Raw genomic sequence first — 19,979 nt, forward strand, 5'->3', positions numbered from 1 at the left:
AAGTTGTGAGTGTTCCATCCATGGGACAGTGTTCCTGGCCAGGTTGGAAGGGGCTTTGAGCAGCCTGGTCTAGTGGAAGGTGTCCCTGCCCATGGCAGGGGAGTTGGAACTAGGTGGTCTTTAAGGTCCTTTCCAACCCAAACCATTCTGTGATTCTGAATTACTGGCTTAATCATTCTCTTCTGAGAACATAGCCATTAATAAATTTCTCAGAAGTATTCTTCCTTGAAGCTCCAATGAGTGCAAAACTTGGAGGCTTGGGGAGCAGTGGCTGTGATTCTGCCTGTTGAAACGGGTATGCCAGAGAAAAATTAACACTGTGCGATTCACAGCAGACTTTGCATCTTTATGGTTAACACTTTTCTTAAGCATGAATTTTGTATGGTGAACAAGATTTAATCAGGTGCTGTACTTCAGAGTTTAATTCCACCTTCTCCCTAAATAAGTCATGAAGTCAGTGATGGTTGCTAAATGGATAGGTGAAGTGTCCCTAACTTCCTGGACTTTTGTAGGACACTGGATGTGTTGCTTTGTGCCTTTTTTTTTTTTGTAGCTGCCTTACTATGAAGAGTAACCTGTCAGAAGCTCTGCAGGGATTATTTTGACTGCTCAATTTATGTGCTGTTACATGTCTGGCAACAGAATTCGTTACAAGCTATCATAAGCCTTCTGACACTTAGTTATCTTTATGGATACTAGTAGGTACCCACAGGTTATAGGGATATATATATATCAATATAACAATGGATATGTACAGGTAGGTTTATTGTCTGCTTCCTTCTGTTGAATTCATCATCCTACAAAGCTATGCCAACGCAGCGTGTGGAGGGCAAGCAAGGATATCTCCTGAGAATGAGCTTACTATTCTGTTGTTCACCTGCTATTTTCATTAGCCTGTCAAAGAAGAAGTGTTAATTTACTCCACAAAGGTCTATTGAAGTAAAGAAAATTAATTTTTGAACAAATATTGACTGAAAACTAAGGTAGCAGCTAATTTAGTTTTTCTCAGCTCTGTTATTTATACTACAGGAGATCCATTATTTAAAAAGGAATAAAGTTCAGGTTTTGTCAACAGAAGCAGATTAATCTAGGTCACATGTAAGGAATTGTTGCCTTGAAAGCTGGGAAGATCTTCCAAAGGGACCATGTCTGCAGCTTTCTGTGTGTGCCCCTGCTTCAGCGCCCCTTGTCCTTTCGATGTGCAGTGCTGCCCAGTCGCTCCTGGCGAGCGTGCCCGTGCAGCAGCCCCTTTCCTCTCTAGTTCCTCCCGTCGCATCAGACTATGTTACATAGTTCTTGTGCATGTGGATGCTTCCATGATCCCTCCAGTCCACTGTCCCTACTGCTGTTCTGCCAGATTGACTTTTCCCATATGGAAGTAGTGTGCAGCTGTAGTTGCTGGCACTTGCTTCCCTTTCTCACCTGAAGGCCAGTCGGCAGGAATGGGCTGTCGGGGAGGAATTACAGCAGGGGAGATGCTGAGCAGCCAGGAGAGGCAGCGGTGCAGAGCAGTGTGGGACCGGAGGGGCAGAACGATCTCCAGCAGACATAGTTACTGCTTTCAGTAAAACAAAATCCTGCATGCTATGCCAGGTAGTTATGAGGAAGTTTAAACACTGAAATTTGGCATCATGGTGATATATATGTTCATTGGTCCAGTGGAAGTGTAACCCAGTTTTTCCGTTTAATGAAATGATCAGTTGTGCCTGGGGGGAGAAAACCCCAAAACCAACCCATTCTCTGGTACTGAATAGGAAGCTTTTCATAGTATAATATAGCAGGGCAGGAGGAAGTATTTTTGTTGATTGTTGAAGGAAACCACATGTTGCAATTGCATAATTGGTCACTCAGCTGACAGAACTTTCAAATACTGTTATTGGGATGTAGGCAGGGGCAGTGCTGCTCTGCTCAGCAACTTACCGAGCAGCACATGAGGATAAGACGTTGTGCCTGCCATTCAGAAATTTTTAACTGAATTGTTAAATTCATACGGTTGCTTGGCAAAAGGACTGTCAATGAATAGACTGAAACAGGGTAGTGGAACTGTTGCTAAAGCGAAGGCTATGCTTTAGCAAAGTGTATAAGGCTTTTTGGATGTTTGTTAGATTTCCTTTTCTGCAAGAGAGAGTAGTAGTACTTCATACAACATTTGCAGGGGAAAAAAACCAAACCACCAGACTCAAAACCACCTTAATTTCCCAAGCACCTGCTTATTTTAGATGCTGCCTTGACACAAACTGGCAAAAAATATTTTTGACTAACATTACTCTCTTTTGTTTTTACTTCTGAGCGCTCTATTGCAACTATTTGCTTCAGTGTAGCTTTGAATAGGAGCCCTTGATTTTATTTGTCAACTAAATTTTGCATGGTAACTTGGAGACCTTGCCTTCTCTTCTCCTAGCTGCTGTTCAGGTTGCAAGTTTTTCTTTTGCAGACAGGGCAGGAGGGAGTGGGTAGTATGTGATAGTTTTCACTGTAACTAAAATCATTACCCAGCCTCGATATTGTGTAGCTCTTCCCCTTCCCTCCACCCTTCCCATGGTGGAACAAATCAGTAATACTATGGCCTTTGTGATTAGAAATTTCACTGCAAAGCAGAATATTTTTTGTTAAATGCCTGTTAATCAGGATTATCTGATGTAAGAGCTGCTGCTGATAGCTGATTAAATACAAATTAATGCTGAATACTTCATGCATCTCAGCTGGATCTGCAATGACATGACAGGGATTTTATATTTCTGAAACAAGTTTATGCTAAAAACAGATGCATTGCAGAATGTGCTTGACTTTTTTTGTAAAAGCAGAAAGAGAACTGCTGTACAAAATGGAAGATCACTCCTTAAAAGAAACCTTGAGATGTGATGTATTGGCAGGGTGGAATCATGACACTGGAAACAATACCTGAAGTAAGAGCAACAGTGGTTTTACCGGAGACGGGTTGAGTGACAACACTCGAGTATTTGAATTGAATTGAAATAGAAGCAGCCTACAAAGCCCCAAGTGGAAGAGGCTTATGAACCTTTCGCAACAACAGAAAAGTGGCAGTTTTGGCCAGTTCATCCAGTTACTGCATCAAAAAAAGTAGACAGTTTGCTTTATAAACCTACCCCAAAGAAAACACCCTTGGAATGCTTGCAGTAGATCTCAGTACCACATTTCCCTAGGAAATGCAGTTCTGTCTGGCCATACATATATATGCTAGTTTTCAAAACAAGAAACTTAGTTTTGAAGTAGATCTAAGTAATTCTAGACTAAGTTCAGAAAGGTAAAAAACTGCCATTGGCCAAATTTGGCTTTAACTGATGAAAACTGTAGCAGTGAATCATTTTTAGCTGTGTGCAATATATATGACACTGTAAATAAATCTTGAATCCAGACCTACTTTTTTCTGGTGCAACTATGTGTAACTTGGCTCAGTAATGCAGAGATGTAATGCTCTATTTTTTTTTGTGCAGTAACTATGTGTAACTTCTCAGTAATTCTCAGATGCAGTGCTCTATTTCTGATGCTTGTGATCATGGATAGCTAATTGCCTTACTGACTCACAGAAGAGTTTGTAAGGATACCTCTATTTGCTGGTAATGTCACTTCCATAAAATCACAACTGTTTATAAAATCAGCATGTTTTATTTGCATTCCTAAAGAATTATGTAGGTTCCTTGACACTACAGGTTTAACTTTGGTTTACTCCAGCATTGGCTTATATAATTGAAATACTGTGTATCATTTATGTTTAATGAGATTTTTCTATTTGTTCAGATTCTGAAGACAAGCTGCTGCATCGGTAATCTGAGGGAATTCTCTAAGACTGCAAGAAGATTCTACCAACTGGTAAACGATTCTACCAACTGGTAAACACTTCCTTAGGTGTCTTTGCTTGTGGAATGTTTCTTTGTTTTCCATAGTATTTTAGGCCAAGGAGTACAAGGTATTTTGATCTACTGAAAGCAAGTAGTAGTTCATGCAATGTTACTGGTTTTTTGGTTTAGGTTGTTTTGGGTTTTTTTAATTAACTAGCTTACCAGATAAAAGGCTTAGTAGCAGTGGATAACATGGGTATTTAAATAGGAATACGAAGTGATTGAATTCCTTCTCTCACAGTAGGAGTAAAAAGACTAGCCTCTTTGCTGTAGTGGGATGTTAAACATTGTCTGTTTGCCTTTTCAACTGGTAATACAATGTGTCTGTACCTCTTACTATATAAAGACTATTTGAAGTGTGGTAGTGCAAACATTAAAACTTCAAATCTGATACTGCAGAGCCTGGAGAGATAGAAAAAAAGGAAGCTTTAACAAAATCTGGGTTAGAAGTTGAATGTGGCTAAGCATGCTAATATTAGTGTCCAGGTGCTTTGGAAGATGTCATTAAAGTGCTTGTAATTATTCTGTGGTGTTTGAGGCCTAATTTTCAGTGAAAACAATGTATGATAATAAAACTAAGGATGTATTGTGATTCACAGGTATAGATCATCAGTGAAGAGCTACGACGACTTTTGGGCTGGTAAACAGCTACTAAGTCATTGAGCTACAGTATTAGAAGGCAATCATAAGGGAACATGAGAATTTAGGATGTCTGAGTGTGTCTTGACATAGCTAAAGCGTACGTGTGTTGGTAATAGGTACCAGATGTACAGCTCACCTCTCAAATATTTGATTTTTGTAAATGAAATAGTAGTCTTTGATATGGGGGAAGACATCCATAAAGTTGTAAACTAAGTATGCATTCAGTTTTCCTCTGTGATTATACTTTACTATATACCCTCTATAAAGCTTGAATCCTTGCCTTACTATTTACTGCTACGATTTGAGGTACAGGGCTAAGTAAACTCATGTCAGGAAGGGATTCTTAGCCTGTAATGGGGTGATGCAGCTGGATCCAAGGATGAACATGGAAAGAAGCAGCATCCTAGCCAGTAAGGAAACATTAAGCATTTACAACCCAAATATTTACAGAAGCTTTGTTAATCTTCACATGCCAGTTAATTTGTCGAAATTTTATAAGTAACGGAGTGTAACTTCGTGAAGTAGTGTTGTGTAGCTGTTGCTAATAACAAGGGTTCATAGAGAATATTAAAATACTTTGTTCTGTTACTCTGCTGCTCTGCTGAACCTAGATCAATGGTAGGAAAGTTTTGAAGACTGGTAGTGGTCAATAATGTGCATCTGTCAGAAATGACATTGTGATAACAGCGTTTGACTTCATGTAGTCATTTTTCCTATAAAGATGACATTTATAGTACATCTATTTGTGAGTGATAATTTAAAGGGCTTTGTTGCCTTGGCTTTAAAATAGCAGCTCCTGAAACTAAAACATGTGAGCCTCCTTCCCAAATACCCAGTTTGAAAATGCATGTCCCTCCATATACAGGAGAAAGAACCTGTGGTGTGTATGGTATGTCACAATTTGAGGTACCAAAGCACTGGATTATCAACATGTTTTGAACCACATTGTAACTATCTGGTAGTAATTTTTAGGTTAACCCCTTGGATTATTCTGATCACATATGGTATGAATAAATAATATATGTCTGTCACTAAATCCGAGTGCATAGCTTGCACTGTACAGAAGAATATAAAGCTTGTTAGCCTAGTAGTGAGGGGTCCTCTGTCGGTTTCCCTACTTCAGTTTCCCTTCCCACCCCATCATCCCTCCTCTCTCTCTGAGAGCGAAGTTTAACAGGATCACTGCGCTGAGAAAGCAGCTCTTGGTCTGCAACTGTGGTGGTTATCTTATCAGCATTTCCTTTAGGACCAAGAAGTGCTTTTTAGCTCAGGGGTAGTGCTGCGCTAAATCAGGATTTCACTGATTCCAACATTAACCTTCGTCTGAGAATACATGAGCTAAGAGCCTGCTGAGCTGTGCCATGATTTAGGTCTGACCCAGGTTTCAGCTCAAGCTCCCAACTTTGAGAATATGCTGAAAAGTGAATGTGGTGCCCAGACCCCTCATCCCTTGGGGCAGAGTGTATGGGTCTTGTGTGACTGGTACCAAGATAGAAATATTAAACCGGCTGGACTGTGGTGTGGGGCAGACTAGTCTAAATGGTTGTATAGGACATGTATGCCTATTTTATCCAGGTGGTATTTCTTTTGTTTGTAATGTTTCAGCTGTCCATTATCACAGACACTGAAGGACATACAACACTTCAGTGTTTGCCCTATTTTTCTTGTATTAGCTTTTCTTTTTCATTATGTTAACTTTCTTGTATGGGTTATTTTTCCAGCATATCAGTCATTTGGAAAAGATCTTGATAGTTTTCTCCTGCTTTTGCATATAATCTCTGATAATTATTCATTTTTATTTTATAGCTTTATCTCTCATATGCAGCTTGAACTTGTCTGCATGCTTAAAGATTTAAAAATCTTTCCATGCAACTTACAATTGTTCCCCTGTAATTATGATGGGGAGATATTCCAAGCAAGCTGATTTAACATGTTGTAGAGTCCCTGTTCCAGCACTGATACTGCAGTGTTTGTGGATTAACAGGTTTTGCATTTTGTGCTAATTTTAATAAATATGAAAACACCTCCAGTATTATGTTTGCAAAGTGGAAGCAAATGCATACCTGTCATTCTCTTATTAATTTTGAGAACTCTTTGTTGTGGCTAGTATGGCTCTTATGTCAGCCAGACAAATACTACTCTTATATCTTTCAATGTTCTGTTTCCTTGTGGGGAGAATCTTTAAAATCTCTTTGGTAACGATTTCAGCCTTTTAGTGCAAATTGCTTAGTATGTGTTAAACTTGCAAAGAGCAGGAAAGTTTGTTTCTATTTGTCTCCATACCTGTGTACCTACAGAAGTTTAGAAGTGAGGACCTCATTCAGAAGAGATACTGTATTGAGTAAGGCCATAATACATGTGTTAGGGATTTACATATGGCTTTGGCTTTGTCTGGGAAGTTTATGTAAACTCAGATGTACTGCAAGAAGTATAAAGCCAAGTTCTGTTTTGTTTTGACCAGTGCTAAATGTTTCTGCTAGTAAACAAGGGAACAGGTGTTAAAAAATACGCAGCATTTAATGTGTGCTTTCAGAAGGATTTTTTTGTTTGGGCAAGTCTGTTTAACCAGTGTAGAAAGCGGTGAAGTTACAAATGCTTCTGAGCAACTTGAAAAGCTTTCACCGCAGAGCTTACCAGATACCAACAGTAGGGTAATGTGGGAGCCATCAAGGGTGAAAGAATAATCAGTCACAGCGAGGATACTGTACATACATGAAGAATAATGAATGTCTTTCTGACAACTGAAACCACTTTTACTTCCCATTTGTGCCACAAGTTAAAAACAATCTCCTTTGATAGTGTTGCTCTAAATATATTGCTGTAGGTTTGCCTATAAATTCTGTTTGCAATTCAGTAGGGCTTCTTGAATTGATTTGTCATCCATATGAAAGTGGGTTTGTTGAAATCATTCTTAGTTTGTGGAGGTTAAGGACTTTCTGTGTTCTTGGCACTCACTGTAAAATATTTTGGTAGAAATTCTGATTATGTTAGCAATGTTCTACCAGCATGCATTTATTTTGTATTAATGCTGATATCCAAGGCAAGAAAGAAGAATAGCTGACAATTTTTTAAGACAAATAGAGCTGGCTCCTATTTATTTGCTATCTTTTGTCTTAGGGCTTGTTTAATGTGGCTGGCTGCAATAGCATCGGGGTGGATTGAGGGGCTAAAAGCTTTTGTGCAATCCTGTGTGTTTTAAAGTCTAATAGTATGTATTAGCAATGAATGTAAATAATCTGCCTGTCCTGATGCAACATAAAGTGGTATCTTTTCTACCACAGTGGACATAAAATTACTTAAAATTTTCAACGAAGGTAGTAGTAATCTGCAAAAGATCAATGACAGGTGTTTTTTTACTGTAATTGAGCAGAATTCAGTGTAGAGCTCTTCCAAAATATCCTTCCTTACACACAGTAGTCTTACTGCAACAGTTGTTAGAGTAAGTTTAAAAAAAAAGTGAGTTGTGAATCTGGTTTAATGGCTTGTTCAGTAAACTTTTCTGCTTGAGATTTCAGCCCTGCCAATTTGTTTATGAAGGTAAAGCTGCTATTTTTCTCCACCTGTAAATAACTGCTGAGGGCAACATGAGCTGTTTAATTCTGTTTGTCCAATGAACCTTCAATTCAAAGACATTAATTAAAGGGTTGTTTTGACTTTTCAAAAAGTCACTTTTAAACAGACTAGGAAAATATGTAAACTTTTCTCATCACAAAGACATTTGACCTGAAAAGCTGTGCTTGTTGAGACAGGTGATTGGACTTCGTGTGATGTTTTATGTGGTCTGTTATATTAGGTTAATGTCAGAAGTTACTTAGTTCACTTCCTGACTTACAGAAGGACTCTTAAATGCTTGTTAAAGGACATTTGTAGATTTTGGGGGGGGGGGGGGGGGGTTGTTGGTTATTTTTTTTAACTTTGTGGGGACTTGGACTATTGACATATAGTCCTTCAGATCTGGTTAGTATTCAGCTTACTGCTTCACCATGTAACTGCAGTTTTATTATTTAGAATCAGAATATCTCAAGTTGGAAGGGACCCATCAGGATCATCAAGTCCAACTCCCTGCTGCTTGCAGGACTACCTAAAACTAAACCGTATGATTAAGAGCATCATCCAGACGCTCCATGAACTCTTGACAGGCTTGGTGCCATGACCACTTCCCTTGGGAGCCTGTTCCAGTGACTGACCACTCTCTCTCAGTGAAGAACCTTTTCTTCTTGTCTCATCTGAACTTCCCCTGATGCAGCTTGCCTCCTTTTAGCTCATTGTGGAATTTAATTTTGGAACTTACTGAGCAGAAATAGTGTGCAGCTGTTGAGACTCGGTATGATTGAATTACAATGCAGGAATTAAGACTTTATTACATGTCTCCTGACCTTTCGGATTCATTTTTTTTCCTGACTGTTGGAGTACACTGTTGTGTGAGTACACACAATGGTCCCTGGGAGCTGGGCCCAGACACTCCCATGTTAGGTCTCTTATGTTTGCTACCCTGTATTCTGTATTTTTTGTGCATGCTTCCAATTAAATGCTACCCAATAAACATTTTTCCCCCTTCTCCTTTCTCCTCCTTCTTTTAATTTATCTGAAGCAAGTCATCACAGATCTCATTCTGTGTAGGTGGCACCCAAGGCACTCCTGGGCAAGCTGGACGCGCTTTCAAGAGTCTCAGTGCTATATGACTGTTACTGGGGCCAGAGCAGAGCTCCCCCGATCTTCTAGGCAGAAATTACTGCTTGTCCCAAGGCTGTGTCATGGAGTCACTCTTGCACTTGTATGGAGTCACCTCCTGACTTGTATGGAGGAGCTGCCTCTGCTGAGACTTGCTTAGTGGAGCTGTACTAGGGACTTTCGGTGGCAGGAGTTAAAGCAAACTCCTTGGGTATCCCCTGTAACCTGCTCAGCCCTTGAGTCTCTGAGAAGTGTATGGCAAAACATGCTGCTGTTGGTTTCCATAGGAAGGGCTTTTCAGGCTATTTAAAAGCTAATCTGTGTTCTGAAATCTGGAATAAATTGCCTCTGAGCAGCAGAGATGCTGTCTGTGATACTTCTGTAGCTGTAGCATAAGCAGCTTTTTTAATTTATTTTTTTTTAATTCTACAGTTTTAACTATCAGAGCATTAACTGGGGCTTCAGCTCCCAATTTCTAATACTCTTAAGGAAGCAGTTTATGGTTAGAACTTGCTAAAAACAGTAAAAAGATGTTTTAGGTGGTAAATTAGTCTTCTCTGGCTGGTTTCCTTTCAGGATTGAAGTTCTCTCTGACCTAATGTAGTCCCAAGAAAAGTGATTTACCCTAAGCATAGAAATCTAGAGTATAAGAAATAATGACTCCTCTGTTTAAGTGTCACTGAATAGGGCTATGGGGTCTTGGGGTTGCTCAGAGCTGATAGCACACTACTAATAATGCTGAATGGGAAAGCCCTTTTGACCTTTCTTCTCTTACTGTTTTTATTATGCAAGTGGATGAGTGTTGCGGCAAACTTCCTGGGATGGGGTATGGTTTCATTTCTGTTATGCTATATTGAGTCAGAACTCTTAGTCTTAAACTCTGCCATATTCCTAAGAAATTATATCATGTGTATAGCTTAGATAAAAAAGCTGTTGAATCACTTGGTTGGTATTCAGGAGCACTTCACAACTGGGTGTTAACAGCCTAACATCAAAGGAAGCATCAACTACAGAAAAATAGCAATGCTAAGTAGTCATAGGGAAATTCAACATGCAATAGACAGCAAATGGCAGTATCATTTCAAGTTGTAAAGGTATGCAGTATATCTTAGGAATACTTAAGTACTTTTTTGAGGAGTGAAAGCCTGAATGCTAGAGAGTTCTTCAAAATTCTGCTCATGTTATATGCCAGTAGTAAATCACTTCAGGGTGTAGATTTATAAAGGTTCAGAAGAAATACAGGAGATAATATGCCACCAGAAATAGCAAATTCAGTTGTTTGAATAATTGACTGCTGGACACAGGACTTGCTTCAATAATTCTTGCAGGCTTTTTTTTTTTCCTCCCCCTCTCCCCTCTTTGCAGTAAAAGAGGAAGTTGTGTAGCCTGGACTAAAATATCACAGTTCTACCCACCACCAAAAAAGCAACCACCACAAACAAAAAAAACGCCCAAAACCAACCCTAAATTAAACAACCCAAGAAGTCACATCTCTGTTTTCTTAAAAGTCCTTAGTTGTCTTCTGGTTACCCAAAACTAAGTATTCTCACTTGCTTTGAGAAGTGAAAAAGTTTATTTGGAAGCATTTAAACTAACTTTCTGATTTGGTTAAAAAAATCCCTTGTATTTGGTTTTCAACTTGCAGCTTTTTTTTTTTCCTATGGAAAGCTTTGAGATGCAAAAATTAGGATTATGGTAGTTCCATTTTACTGTTTCCACTAAGCCAAAGTAATGGTTTGTTGTGGAAAACATGCCTGTAAGTGGATGAAGTAGAAATTTTCATGCTGTATATTAGTTTGTATGTGTAAACATTTTCTTATGCCATACAAGCTTCTCAATGATCTGTGGTTTTCCCTTTTTTTTTTTTTGTTAGTTTTTAAAAGGGGTTTTTGTATATAACCTTGTCTTCCCCTTGTTAATCTATAGTGCAGCATCTAAAGTTCCTTGAAATATTTTCTTCAAAGCAGACCTGATGGCTCTTTGCTGTATTCCTCTTGAAGCCAAATCTTTAGGCTAAGCTTTAGAGAAACTGAAACAGTGCTTTGTGGACCTCACTTGGAGTATGCTGAGTAAATAGTTGCACTTCTACCTTAGCACGTGGAACTGAGAGTGCCGCTAGGTGTTTGGATGTGTAGTATGAAGAGCTGTATGCCAGTACAGTAGAATGAGTTATATTGGCATAAATGCATTTTAATATGTGACTAAAGGACAGAAAATGTAATGCATGCTCTTGGCAGGTGTCGTAACACAGGTTGAGAACTGTCAAGAAAGCTTTCATGTTAGATCACCATTTCTATTATTAAATTATAAACCTAAAACATGGGTTTGAGCATAGCAACTAATACAAGATACTATAAGACAGCAATGAGAAATTATGTAGGATAGGGAAAGGATTAATATGACACATAGACTTTTAAGGTACAGTTAACATTCAAAATGAATGGAGAAGAAAGATTAGAGCTGAAGCTTTCTACCGCCAGAAGTCAAAAAGGTGGTTTTATAGCAGGCAACCAGCAGACTTGCTTTCTTACAAAGAACTGAGGCCGCTTTGCACTAGTGATAGACTACCTTTGCATAGACTTAATCTAATGTTTATCATAAAGATATAGAAGAATCTTCTTTTTGAATCACTGATGCTATCCTTGGAGTTTCCATCCATTTAGCATTGAACCATGGGTTCATCTGCAGATGCTCTGAAACTTCCTTTGAAACATGATCGTAGCTATGATTTATTTTTTATAGTTGAGCCATCTTTGTTACTAAAGTAAAAAAATCAAGTTTTATTACTAAACATTTCTTAACGTTCTTTTTTTTATTACCCACAAGATGTGGGATGTATTTGACTTGTGATTCTGTTTTGGACTGGGCTTGTTTTTAATATGTGCTTCGAAGAGTAACCAGGTCTTGGAGTGGTTTCCTGAAACTTAATTTCAAGTCTGTAAATGAAGCAAGAGAGCAGGAGTGTCTAAAAATTGCCGGAGCAGTGTAGTGTTTGAGCTAGGTCCTGTGCTGTTCAGCAGTATGCAGAGGGCAGTTAAGATTCATGGACTGAGAACATCTGTGCTGTAGTCTACCTCTGGCTCACGCAGAGTTCAAGTTGGTGATGCTTACCAAGGGAAATACTAGTGCGAGCTTGCACTTCAAACAAATAATTTAAACATTTGGTCTGTGAAGGCAGCAAAGCGGATTCTGATCCAAAGATTACTATTAAAGGCTAGGTGTCTGATACCTCGCATGCCGTACGTGAATCCTGTGCAAGCTTTCTTTAATAAACGTTGTAAGCTTTATGAAATAATGCTTTCTGAAGTTCCCTGATGAGCCGAATTACCGATCGAGTACATGGAAAGTAATTTAGATTTATTGCAAAGTTGTTGTAGATTTTTCTGTCTTACTACTCAATGTTTTCAGTTCTTAATAAGCAGCAGAACTTGAGTGTTGGAAAGCCTGCAAAATCACCATTCTTGCAGCAAATCTTGACTGACAGCTGCTGACAAGTCTATGCTGGTGTGTAAAGGCTTCTTAATTAGGTCAGACAGCGTTGGACAGAAGATGTTGGTTTCATACTGGAAATTAATGGTTAGCTTTTTCTCTTCTGAAATCTGTTTTCATGTACTGCTGAGTTACGAGCATCAGTTCAAGATGATCTGGATGCCCGAAACACACGGTTTGTTCAGTAGTTAGCCAGTTACTTTTTTTTTTTTTTTCAAGTTTCATTATCCACAATAATGCCAAGCTTGCTTAGCACATTTTTTATATTTGGGTACCAGTTGATTTGTCTACTACATAGGCTTTTCCTCTGACAAACTGAATGATGCTTCGTTTTCTTCTGAAAATTAATAGATGCAGCTTAGGTGATTCACTGACCCTCTCTAATGGCTGTAAACATTTTTCCCACTTGTTCTTCAGCTGTTGTGACAATTCTTTGAATTGCTGTTGTAGTTGGCCTGAGATGTTAGCATATAATTTTTTTTTGTGCTGTGGTCGAGTTAGGCTGCAAGCCAAGAGAGAGGATAGGGGTGTGTGACAGAGATTCCTAAGATGGAATACATTAATCTTCTACTGTTTGACTCCATAAAATGGTATTAAAAAAAAGCTAAACAAAATCTGTGAGCTGTTAACCCATTGAATAAATGGCAGTTTTCCTGCCCAGAGCTGCTTCTCTCTGTAATACAATGTTAAATACTTGACTGCTTCAGAATCACAAGCAATTGAAGAAAATGCTTGGTTCTGTATTATTCCATTTTCACTAGCTATTAAATTATATTGTATACATGTCTCATCATGTGCCTGCTGGTATTCTTTCTATACTAATCTGCAGATCCAGACCTTGAGAATCAGTCAGAAGGAAGATCTGATGTTTTACAGATCATCTGTACTAACTGTGGGAGAACTCAAGTGATGCACTTTGAACCTGACAATAGATGATAGATCATTTAGATGCTCTTGTGTCTGAATTAAGGTGCATCCAAAGTGCAAAAAATGTTTAAGGAATCCATCACGCTGTTAATTTAACATATGGCCACTTTTAATGGATGTTTCCTGATTATTCCCCGCTGACTGCTAGAGGTCTACAAGTCAATTTCTTACCCATTTAGGCAGTGCTTTATTATATCGCATAGTGCTAACCTCTACATTTAAAGTACCGTGTGATGTGAAGTCACGTACAAAAATCAAATATCTATCAGCTTGCCAGTATAAATCAAGTTAATAGCATCAAACATGCTCAGTCTGATCTGTTTTGCATGAAGGCATCCTCATTGGTACTAAGAGACAGGAATCCAGTTAATGGATTCCTGTGCTAACATCTCTATGCCTGTTACTGATTATAGTCCAGTTGACCTATAATTCTCAGCTTTCCTGGTTGCTTCTCTTATGCCTAATGGCTCTACTAGGCCTCTTCTCTCCTTATGCCTTCATTATTACAAGAGTCCTGGAAGACTTCGTTAATAATTAACTTCTGCTCATTCATTGAAGCCTTCAGGACAAACTACCTGAGCATCAGCACGCTTTTCTTGCAGGTGGTAAGTGCTTGTGACTGTAAGTGCAGTATTCTGTCCAGAAAGATTTGAAGAGCTGAGCAATTCTAGAGTTCAATGATTTTATCAGTTGGAAATTTAGGCATTTCTGTTTAATAATGAACTAACACCTTTAGGAAACATTTTTTACAAAATCCCTAGCCTTGCTTCTATAGTGGGTTTTTTCTTTATTACTTTCATACTTACTTCTACAATCTGGTCATTCTAATGAATTTGGACTACTTGTTGTTTATAGCTCAGTGAATGTTGGACTGTTACCCAAAATTTTAATCAGAGCTCTTGACTACCAAAACAACAACAAAAAAAAAAAAAAAAAAAAAATTGGGTAGAATTTTTTAGTGTTCTTAAATGTTCTGTCCTACTTAATTTTTCTTTAAAATTTTTTCAGGAAATTGGCTTTTTGAAGTAGTCTTGAGTCTAACTTTGGTTTTGGTTTCTTTAGTCACAGTATCAGCTATGTTTATCCCTGACCTGCAGGAACCAACATTTTCTAGTGCTTGGTTTTTGTTGCTTTGTTGCAAAGCACAAATTGAGCAGCCTGTGGTTTTAAGGAAGTTGCAGCAGCTCTTACAAAGATAGTGCTGTTAACCATTTTTTTTTTTTTGTCCTGTGAGGTAGTTGTCCTGAAGTACTAGCTGTTGTTTACTACTGAGAGAGTAAAAGGAAGTTGAAGCCAACTGGCAAAGAAGAAAGCAGATGCTATTCAGAGAAATCCTAGTCAAGGGGGAAGCCTACTAGAGAGATGCATGCACTGGAAAGAATGGAGAAAGAAATTTCTATGGTTGTAACGGTGTCTGACAGTTGTCTTTTTGCTTATGTTGAGTTCTGTGGGGTCTCCGCTCTGCTTCTTGCCTATGCTGCTGTAGATCTTCAGAGCCTTCCGTAGCTAATGTTACACTATTATTGCCAATGAAGCTTTATGAGATACTGTAGTATCCCATCTCTTCTCCTTCAAACTGTACTATTAAAATAATTATTTCACCAGTCTTAAGGTGGTGGTTAAGAATGTATATAGCAGATTGAGGCTGTCTAAGAATGCTAGTTTTCTTTAAGCAAATGGTTCTCAGTGGTGGCTTGAAAATGCCTTTTTTGAAGGTCAGCATCCAAACCATGAATTTTTTCAAGAGCTAATTTGTGTGGTTAAATTAGAAATCTTGTGTTATTATGTTTCTTTCTAAAGCAAAGTGAAACGTAGGTGGAACAACTTACTGCTAGTATTTTATTGCAACTTTGATTCTTCAGTAATTAAATTATTATGGCCTATGTGTTCTTATGGATTATCTAATGCCAGCAGCCTTTTTTCCCTAGAAGTATGTTTGTTGCCAAAGAAATGTGTTCGCTATTTATTTATACACCTAGAGACAAAACGCAGTTCTTGATTCTGTTTTCTTTAACATTTTTCAAAAGTCACAGTAACATATAGATCCAGAACTGTGTTTATGAAGTAGATCCAGAAGAATAATACAATGTCTGGAACAGATGCATGTTTGCTTTTACAAGGTCACACAGCATTACATTTAAGACTTCCAATGCAGAAGAATGAATTTTCATAATCTCTTTTTCTTTTAAAACAGACTGGAGGCCAAGAACAGAGTGCAGCACTGGCTGTAGGTAAGAACTGAAACTTAACCTGCTTGAAAACTCCCTTGACATGTAAGCAGCAAAAATTCTAATGTTACAGAGCAGAAAATGGGACTGTGCGGAATATTAGCAATCTTCTCTTCAAAAACTTTTTTTTCCCCCCCGTTCGCTTCTACAACTTTTGAAATTTGTAGTGTTCACTAGGAAGTCCTGATCTACAACCTATTTTGTGCATCTCTGTGATGAAAGATGCTAAACCAGGTTGCAAGTGTTTGGGTTTTTGATTGCACAGTACCTTAACTCTTCACTACAGCGATGTGGAGGAGTCCCATTCTTTCAATAAAGGCATTTTAGTGTGCACAGAGTATAGTTTGGTCACACTTAAGAAACTTACCCTGAAAGATTGTGCTTAATCTTCTTGGAACATATGAATGAAGAGATAATGTTTCGGTGGTTTTTCTTTCTCAGTCTCTTTACTAAAGTTACTGTGTAACTTTACTTCTTTTCTGAACTAGATGCCTTATGCCAGAAACGAGTAGTCTGAATCGGCTTGTAAGACTGAAGAGGTAGCATATGCTCATGTGAAGGTTTTAGCTTTTAGTTGTGTAACCTGCTGCTTGTCATCTGAGCTACTGCATAGAGTGTGTGTGTTCATGTTTATTGTGCTGTGCCAGCATAGCTAGCTATCTTCTGTCAGATTGGGAAAGTAATGCTACCAAATGTGAGGTAGGGAGTTTATTTCCTTTTCTGATTAGTTCTCAAAAAGCTCTTTGCATTCTGGGGAGCTGATTAAATTGATTTGTCATCAGGTTTTGACAACAGTAGAAAACATTTTCAAGTGCTGTGTCCAAAACTCTTTGAATACTCCATTCAGGAATTAAAAGTATATGTTCATTGTAAATGCATTACTAAAGTAATTATTCTTTATTTTAGTCCATGGCTGATGTATTAAAATACTTGCTTCGCAGGATCACTGGTTTTGATGAGATTTCTATCACATTTTTTGTCGTTCCTAGAAGAGCTTATGGCAATAGTGGGTCAGACCAACAATCCTTCTAGGCTGCTGTCTTGCCTCTCTGGGATTATGGAATGAGTCCAGGAACTAGGCAAGGATGCAGCAATATTTTCCAAATTTACAATAAACGAATGGAAAAACACCCAGTGCCAGCAGTGGTAGTACTTCTTTCGTTTGGTAGCTTTTACTTCCAAAGTAATGGATAAGTGTATTTGCAAAGTTGCAGTTAGAACTAGTGCAAACTTTTATTTAAAGTGTCGTGTGCATTTTTAAAGGATACATTGTAAAGAGTCACTAAACTTAGACCATGGAGCCATCTAGCCAAGTACAGTCTCCAGAAACTGCCATTTTCCTTCCCTCTGTGTGTGTGCACTTGGTTTTGCTCATCCTTTCACATCCCCCACTTATTCCTCTACTAGAACAGTGCTGCTTCTGCTCAGGAAGGTAAGAGTCATCCAGAAAAGCTAGAAAAACTCAAGGGGCGTTGCTGGGAGTGGTACTGCCTGCAGAAGGAGGAAGGCTGCCCAGCAAACAGCTACAGCGTATGGAAGGAACTTCTCTTTCCTTTGAAGAAACTGTGAATCAACAGTATTTCAGGTATTGAAGGAGAAATGTTTATAAGTCAAGGTGGTGGTGTCCACTTCAGCAGCCTTAAAATTCAGGTGTCTTGACTGCTGATGCTTTCACCTTCTCCAGCTGTGCTGAGGCAAAGCAGATGCCAAATACCATTTTAAACCAGCTGGGTGTCACCAGTGTGAAGGGTTTGAAGGGACTGACAGAAGCCCTACCCATGTGGAAAAAAGCCTAATATCCAATAAAACTTGAGCCTTCAGGTGTGAGCAGATGCCTAGGGAAGAGTGGGAACAGGAAAAACATGTATTGGTGGTTCTGCTACTAGTATGTAAGTATTTCCAGGTCAAGTATTTTTCTGAGCCAGATAAAATTATTAAATGCATCAAGTATTTTTTAACGGCTTTGTTCTGCATATGTACCTGGTTTTCCCCAAGAACTGCTGCAAACTCCTTGTGAGATGAAATGGACTTGTAGAGTTCACAGATGGACTGGTGCGGGAAGGCAGCTGTGCATGATACTCTGCATACTTGCTACTGATCTTAACAGATTGCAGGTTGTGTAATATCACCAGAGAATACCAGATGTTCTTCTGTTTTTGCAGTAGGTGGATGAAAATAAGTTGTCTTGTGATACCTTACACTTACGGGATGCCTTTAGTTTGATTTTAAGATTAAAAGAAAATATGAGGTATGTTGGGAAGGATGGAAAATGAGATAAAAGATAAGATTTAGCACAGCTAGAGGAATTTGGACCAGTGCTGTCTGGTTTTGGTTTTTTTTTTTGTGTTACACTTGCTTTCTAACAAGAAAAGTGTCCAGAGGCTGTCTGAAGAAGTAACTAGAAATAATGAAGATGGCTGTGTAGAACCTTGATCTTGAAAGAAATCTCTTATTGAAACTTTAAAAAGCAAACAACTGTAGAGACCAGTTTTATCCTGCTGTGCTGCCTAATGCCTGTATGTTTTGGTACTGTTTCTGAAAACAAATGAGATGGGAAGGAATATTATTCTGCTAGTAATTTTCTGTTGAAGAGTCAGTGCCTTGCTGTGTTTCATTAGCCTTCTACGTTGCACAAACATACTTTGGCATCTCAAAAAAATACCCACAAAATAATCAGAAAGCTAACCTGAAATATGGAAATCAGCCCTTCCAGCTATGTGATTTGGAAGGCTATAGGGCTTCCTTTTTCCTCTTTGGTAGTTCAGAGCTGGTGTGTCACTAAACTGAATTTGCAGACGGACAGCCAGTGTCAAGTTCATACACGCAAGGTTTGTAGTCTTGAGACATATTTTTTGTGATTTTGAGACATATTCTGTCTCAAGGGATTTTATTTTTTTTTTAATGTCACAGAACTAGACCACAAACCTTTATATCCATTAACTTGATGACTAGGTAATTTGTCATAAACTTGTTAGTGTAGGATTTGCCAGCCAAGGCACTGAAGGGGTGCAACAGTTCAGAGGCAAACTAAAAGAAAACATTGAATCTGAGTATTAGAGCAATGTAGATGATTGTACTCCTTGTCCTGGTACATTAGATGGCAGTGTTACCAAGGCTGTTTGCCAGAGCCTCAGTGCAACTTCATCCAGCTTGGGTATCGAAATGTGTGGGAGTCTGATTCTTATAGATGAGAATGCCATTATATCGAAAGAAAACACATTTCCAAATAAGATTAGGCTCGAAGAGGAGTGTGCTTCTTCACAAGTGAAATACCAAGTAAAAGGTGGCAGATCAATTGGACTAGACACTATAGTGAAGTTAGGGATTGAAAAGATTGATTTATTATTTTTTTTTTTTTTTTTTTTTTCCCTAGCGGTTACATAGAACTTGAAGGCTTCGGGGGTTTTTTGGTGTTTTTATTCATTTGTTCGTTTATTTATTTATTTACACTGAGTTGAAAAGCTGACAGGAGAAGGACTTAATACAAATTATTGTTAGGTTTGGTTTTTTGGAGACTACCTTGACAGCTGTTAAATTACAGGCTGACATTCTTGAGATATGAAACTTACAGTGGTGTGGTTGTATAGCACAGTTTCAATAGGCGTACCATCTTTTGTTCTTTAAGAAGCTTTTCTGTAAAATAATAAAAAGCAATCTGTTACTTGTTAAATGGTTGGGGTTTTTTTTTGCATCTTTATGTACCTGATGAAAATAGAAAGTTCTCAACTTACTTTGTAAAAAGACAGGCTTCACGGTCAACCAGTGTTTCCATGGTCATGTCACAAGATCATGGACTAAATGCAGTATTTGAGCTGGAAGAAAGTTGCTGGCTCTCAAGAATTGTAAAGCTCCAAGATAGTATCAATACATTTGTGACAAGCTTCCCTTTCTCTGGGAGATGAAATTGTAAGGTACTGACCTCTGTTGGAGGAGTTACAGCACTGCAAAGGGCTTTTAAGATTCCAAACTTTGGAGAAAGCAAAGTGTAAATTGGATTCAAATGTCTATGTCCCTGAACTAAAAAAAAAAAGTATTTTTTTCCCTGATAGTTGCAATGTAATTGAATTTAAAAGATAATTATGCAGAATTAAGGTAGAAATCATGTTGAGCTTTGAGCTTGTATCATTTTGAAATCGGAAAGTATATCTAATTATTTTTTAGC

At 38.3% G+C, this 19,979-nt stretch overlaps 1 protein-coding gene across 13 annotated transcripts in view; it reads left to right on the forward strand.

Annotated features, from left to right (window-relative positions):
* The window catches only part of CYRIB (CYFIP related Rac1 interactor B), a 98,865-nt gene that overhangs the window by 52,102 nt on the left and 26,784 nt on the right, over nucleotides 1–19,979 (forward strand). For 5 of the 13 annotated variants that reach the window (XM_056333887.1, XM_056333885.1, XM_056333892.1 and 2 more), the window contains 2 exons: nucleotides 3,760–3,831; nucleotides 15,784–15,820. Coding sequence is in view for 3 of the 13 variants with exons in the window: in XM_056333883.1 (XP_056189858.1) it covers nucleotides 3,760–3,831; nucleotides 15,784–15,820 (109 nt within the window). In the remaining 10 variants the exon portion in view is untranslated. Of the gene's footprint in view, nucleotides 1–3,759; nucleotides 3,852–15,783; nucleotides 15,821–17,381; nucleotides 17,403–19,979 lie in introns of those variants that run through there. The other 8 variants (XM_056333886.1, XM_056333884.1, XM_056333891.1 and 5 more) reach the window with 4 other exon arrangements.

The sequence above is a fragment of the Falco biarmicus genome, chromosome 3 (genome assembly GCF_023638135.1).
Source record: "Falco biarmicus isolate bFalBia1 chromosome 3, bFalBia1.pri, whole genome shotgun sequence".
NCBI classification, from domain to species: Eukaryota; Metazoa; Chordata; class Aves; order Falconiformes; family Falconidae; genus Falco; species Falco biarmicus.